Here is a 6,038-nt window from a genome sequence, read left to right as displayed (position 1 = left end):
TTTTTGGCATAAATTACATTTTTCCCCAAATTAAATAGTGTCTATTTTACAAGCAAGTCAGGCAAAAAAGTGCAATTTCTGCATGCTGTAGCATTGCTATCCAGCTATTTTACAAAAATAGTCCTAAGGAAAACCACATTCTTTACTTTTTACTGAAAGTAAAAAGTCAACAAAAACATGTAGCAAATCTGGAGTTTTAAGATACAGTAATCCTAACTAAAATTCCAAAAAATCAAGATAAGGCTACCATTTCTAGATAATTTCTAACAGGGATATGTGTTAGAAACATATGATTATGTTCCCATTATCACTAGTATACCTCTAAGCCAGCACTGTAGCTCCCAAGGTACAATAAGGGTGGGGGGGGGAAATCACACACACACGCACACATACACATTAGGATTATTGCAAGAGACAATAATCAAGGGACAGTTTAATTTCCCTTGATTATACAGAAAGGATTAACACATTCAAGGCAAGATTCAACTTAAGCAAGCACTCCTAAACCTTAGAATTGCTTTGCTTGGTTGGATTATGCCCCCGCTATCTGAAATTAATGTTCATGTTACAAATGGGATATTAACTTTGCAAAACCTTTATTTTGTTATCCTGTATCATTTTTTATACTGTGTATAATCTTTCCATGATACAAACTGTAACTCATTGCCTCTAACTATTGCACATGAGGATTGGGGATGAGGGGTGTTGTCCACCATTACTGGGAATGACCAAGTTTAGGAAGGCTACTGACCTATGTGGCTGACTGCAATTATGTCATATCTAAGGAGCAATTTTTGTTGATTCACAATAGTTTTCATTAGTTATTAGAACATGTTTGGTAAAGAGTTCTAATAGTTCTATTCTGGTAACAACTTAAATGCAGAAGGTCCCAAATGTATCAATACAGATCCAATGATCCTGTGGGTGCTGGCAGGTACGGTTCACTTGGCAAATGTTGAAGGTCAACATATGCACTTTATGTCCCCATGAGCAAGGAGTATGAATACTTAAAGCTATCTTTTATTAGTGTAATGTCTTTAGGTTCTTGGCCTATTTTTATAGGACATATGACTGTTTGCTGTAGCTATAAAGTATGATCTGGGATCATTCTGTGAGTGGAACATAAAAATGGAGCTTTGTGACTCCCCCAAAATCTGTGGTTTGAAGGACTTGTGAATTACATGAAAGGTTGCAGTGGGAGAAGAGAGTTGGTAGAAATTGGGTCCTTTGACATAAACAGACAACACAATATTCAAATCTATGCTCTTTGGGAAATATGAAATAAGGAAAAGTTATTTGTTTTTTAAACGTATGTTAAAATCAAGGTACTCTGGAGCCTATACCAATAGAGATGGAGATGCTGAATGTGAAGAACCAAACTGAGTTTGATTGTTCACACTATTCATCCTCCCCCCCCCCAGGAATACATTATAAGGAAGATAGAAAATGACGATTATTCTTCGTCATTCATAACCTGTTATCTCTTCCACTCTCCTTTTCCCACCACACATACTCTAAGAAGGCCTCTTTAAATATCCCATGTCCAAATAATTGCCAGTGTTTATGGCTGGGGGAGGTGCATGGAGGAAGGCTTCCCTCCCTCCCAGTATGTTCCCAAAACATAGAACATGCTATTAGAGTCCATTGTGAGACAGCTGCAAGCATTAAATGTCTTTGCAAATTTTTTCACCCTTTCAATAATGGGAGAGCGCATTTATGTAGGAATTTCTTTGTATAGCATTTCTGGATTGTGCCATCCAAGCCTACCAAAATGACAATGCTATCAGGGTCGTGCATTATTTGAAAATGATTCCAAAGTGCTGTGGACCCCATGCAGGTCTAAGCGCAGCACCTCTCTGTTCTTCATTCAAACCTCTGTGAGAGCCTGAAAAAAAAAGCTGCTGTTGCTGCTTTAATGTGTCTTTGACTCTTAAAGCAGAAGCTTGAAAAAAGATGTGGCTGCTACGCTTGTGTGAGGTCAGAAATGCTTCTGCCAAACCACTTTAGAAGCATGCGCAGCCCTGATACCACTCCCATCATACTTATAATCTGTAATGCAAGTGTAGACCTCTTCCATGTTCTATTGTATTTATTCAAATTTTGGGTTTAGTGATTAAGGAGAAATTGCTTCAGAGAAGTACCTAAGCTGAAAGTAACCCATTTCCCAATGGCAACCTAATGGGGCTCCAGAAGGCTTTTTGTTCTCCTTGCCAAGCGCAAGAGCTGTACATGGCTTTAAGGGTACAAAGAAATGCATCAATGTAAGAAGCTAGCGACTGGCCTTGTAAAACTCAGTCAGTAAGTAAAATTAAAAAAAGATGAATTTCTACCCAGATTCCAGGTATGTTCTGTTACAACAAATTGATTAACAAATTAAATATAACATCATGAGGAAGAAACATCAGTTCAGATACTGCAGCCACTGTTGATCTGTATTTTAATACATAGATCCAAATTCAATTAATATTACTTTGCCATTTTTTGTGATGCTGTTGCCCATACAGTTAAGGTCAGCTCTTTTGGGGCAGTATTCTCAATGGAAGCCAAAATTTCATTTTTTTTAATGGCAAAACATGAATACCTATGCATTATTATCTAAGTGGGTATATCAGTACATTCAGCAGAATTTACTTTTTAATTTTCCACTGTAATTATATTTCTTCAGTAACAGCTGTAGCTTGAAAGCTTAACCATCTTTGTTTTAATGAAAACTTTCTCATCTAGTTTTGCCTTGAAAGCAAAAATGCAAAACACAGAATAAATGAATTAACTTCATTTAGAGTTACTGATCTATAGATCCTATTACTCTATCATAACTGAGGTAGCATTCATAACTATGTACAATCAGCTATTTGCTTTTTTTTTTTCCACTGGAAGTATTGTATTAATCCTTTGGAATTTACACCACCATTTGGTCTACTGTGGCTGGCATTTTGGTTCTGCACAGGAGTTTTATCTAAGATCAAAGCATCTGTAAATATCGATGAATAATTATTAGTGAACTCTGTATGATGACCATATACAGGCATTAAAGCAGCTGAAGCCCTTCCTTTATTTTCTCCTGACCCATTTCTCCCCCCTCCCATTTTTTCCTCAGGAGGTTCTCATAGAAATCAGGGAACTACTGTAACTTCATGGCCTTCCAGATGATCCATTAATTATTGTAATACGGTTTTGCCAAAGAGTGTAATGGGAGGAGAAGATACTGAAATCTTACTGGCGCACACTTCTCTCTGGGTTATATCTGCTGTTATTCCCAACATAGAACTTCGTTCCATAGTTCAGAAAAGCAAGCAGAGAGCACCCTATTCCCTCCTATAGTCTCTAAATTGAAAACCTGAAAAAACAAATTAGGAAAAAAAAACCCTCACCAACTTAAATACTGTATTTAAAAAGATATCCCTACCTGAGAATGAAATATTTGAAATTTCTCCAATTCCTCCTTTCCTCAGTTGTTTAGCTTCTAAATGGTCACTAAACTAGAGATAAGTAAGAACATTCTCAACAGATACTCAAATTTCATATCTAGAAACGTAACAGCAAAACATTATGATCTTGCCTTAAGATTCTTCAGCCCTGGGCTGGAATGGTAAAACTCCTTATGGCAATTCTCTAGGTTATCCATACTGCATTGTCTATGTACCATAGTAACATACCCCAATACTTTAGAGAGGATTAGATTGACCCAAACATTATTCTGATGTATCTCCCACTTAGAATGTGTTCAAAGCAGTATAATGAGGTAATGTAAACTTCTGCTTGGAGGTAGAAGGCATGCATTTCCTTAAAAGGTCTTAGGAACTGTGTCCCACATTCTGTATGTAGAGTGGCCTGTATCTGGTTTGTAGGTCCTTATCTGTTGAGTGACCTGTTCTTGAGAGGTAAATTAGAAGCCAGAAGACAAATTAACTCTGGTGTCTTAGAGATAACTTCCTTTTGGGAGTTACAGATATAGACCAATCAGGGTGAAGTGATTCTCTTTTGTTCAGGCTAGGTCCTTCATTCTGCTTTCTGCCTGTCTAGTGTAAAAAATACCACCCTGGAAAGTATTCCACCCACTAGTACTTACATCTGTGGATCACAGTGAATACAGAGAGGTTATTACAGTTCCAGCCAAAGTGGCAGGAAGAGAATTCCAGATTTATTCTAAGGATGCAGGGGTTGGTGCCTAATTCTTGTGAGGAGCAGAATTTTTAAAAAGTTCTGATCTAATGCAGTAAGCTTCAGATGCCCTACCTGGCCATTTCAGGGTGTTGAGGAAAAAAAACTGCTTTGAGTTTTATGTGTAAGGAACTATCAATCCTTTGTTATTTCAACTGTGTAAGGTTTTACTTAGGATTACTAGTGCTGAAGATTCAATTCACAAATAAACTCTTCATCTTTCTTAGACAATGCTATGACTGTTATGGTGGCATCTACTTTCTTCCAGAGCTGGGGAGCAACACCATCTTTTGATATGACAGTATACTGAACTAGACATTGCTAGCTTCCATAACAAGTGTAAATGTACATAATATTATATGCCTCTAAGAACAAATTCCTACCACAAAATATATATATGTTAGCATGCTAATTATGCTCAGTTAAAAATATATGTAAAACTGAGCTAATTTCATCTTGACAAGCAAATCTTTGCATACTTTTAAGGGGAGATAAATTTTGGTGGACATATTCCCAATACAATCCACCTGAACTATTTTTATACACGAGAAATGACCAAGTAACCCAGTGCACTATAGGTTTTGTAAACAAAACAATTATACATTTGTACGTACAGGTTTCCAGGTATCAGTTATTTGATTCTAAAAGAGCCTTTTCAGTTTGGAAATAAATTCAGTTTGTTTCAACTCCACACTTGCATAAATTTCAGACTGGAGCTACATATTGTCACCATTATGTAATCTGTGCAAATTTTATCCAAAAGACCTCTGAATTATAGCAACGTAGCACTTCAACGCTGCACGTTTAAGGCTTTTCACTACAATTATTGGTATTAACTTGCCATTAATCTTTTATGTGTATGATTGAAGCAAATTATTAGGATTTAAAGCCATGGAATGTGGAATTATTATTTTGCATTTTTCTTGATTAAAAGCAGCAATAGGTATTAATTTTACTTGATTTGCCTGACAAAAAAATCATTGTTTTTGAAGATTTACATTTAGACAATCAATTAACATACTGGATGAGCATTAATGTAGAACACCCCATTAAAATGCATGCATTACATGTAGGGAAATCTGATTCCAAGGGATTGGTGTGTGGTTTTTTTTTTAATGCAAACTGTAGTGAAGTTCCTTAACTGGTTCAGTTTACACATAATTACATGAAACTGCAACAAAACTGGACAGACTGCTAATATTATAACAATAAAATAATTTAAGGTTATCCTCCAAGTTACTGAAGATTCTCTGAGGGCAGAAATTGTCCAAGTAGTGTTCACAAAAATTAAGAAATATATCACGGAAAGCCCCTAATTAATCCCCTGATGTCACGGTTACAGCATGCTCCGTTGATGACAATGGGATACAGCTTAAGATACCATGTCTCTAAAATCCAGGGTAAACACACAAGGCATCAACTCTGTCCAAAACGGAAGTCAAAAGTCAACCATGTAAACCAGGTCCCACGTACTTTGTCCTCTATTTTTGTGACATTGCATTTAAAAATAAGTGAAATGAAAACCTGCATAAGTGTCTGGTGCTTCATTCTTCTTGCATATCTTGTTACTTTCATTGTTTTAACAATTCCCCTCAGGGCTCAGATGGCTTTGGAAGCAAGTTCCATTGAAGAAAGATTCTGCAACTGAGCATCCAATTTCATGTACCAGAACTCCTGGAACAATTCAGAAGATGATACTTCTCTGTTGCCCAGTCAATTAGATGTTACTGAATGCTACTAGTAACTTCACATTTACCACACCATGGAAAACAAGAGGTCAGGATTCAGTTGATGGATTATCTGTTTGTTGATTTGCCAGTGAGGCTAAAATAGCTTCTGCTTCTTCATGCATCTAGAGGAAAACAGAGTGTACAGAG

The 6,038-nt window shown here is 36.6% G+C and overlaps 1 protein-coding gene across 2 annotated transcripts in view; it reads right to left on the bottom strand.

Annotated features, from left to right (window-relative positions):
• RICTOR (RPTOR independent companion of MTOR complex 2) overlaps positions 1 to 6,038 on the bottom strand; it is a 72,486-nt gene continuing 66,448 nt past the window's right edge. For both annotated transcript variants that reach the window (XM_063295730.1, XM_063295732.1), the window contains exon 39: positions 1 to 6,013. In XM_063295730.1, coding sequence (XP_063151800.1) covers positions 5,939 to 6,013 — 75 coding nt within the window. In that variant the 3' untranslated portion in view covers positions 1 to 5,938. The remainder of the gene's footprint in view (positions 6,014 to 6,038) is intronic.

The sequence above is a fragment of the Candoia aspera genome, chromosome 2 (assembly GCF_035149785.1).
Source record: "Candoia aspera isolate rCanAsp1 chromosome 2, rCanAsp1.hap2, whole genome shotgun sequence".
NCBI lineage: Eukaryota > Metazoa > Chordata > Lepidosauria > Squamata > Boidae > Candoia > Candoia aspera.
This window is presented reverse-complemented; position numbering and strand designations above follow the sequence as displayed.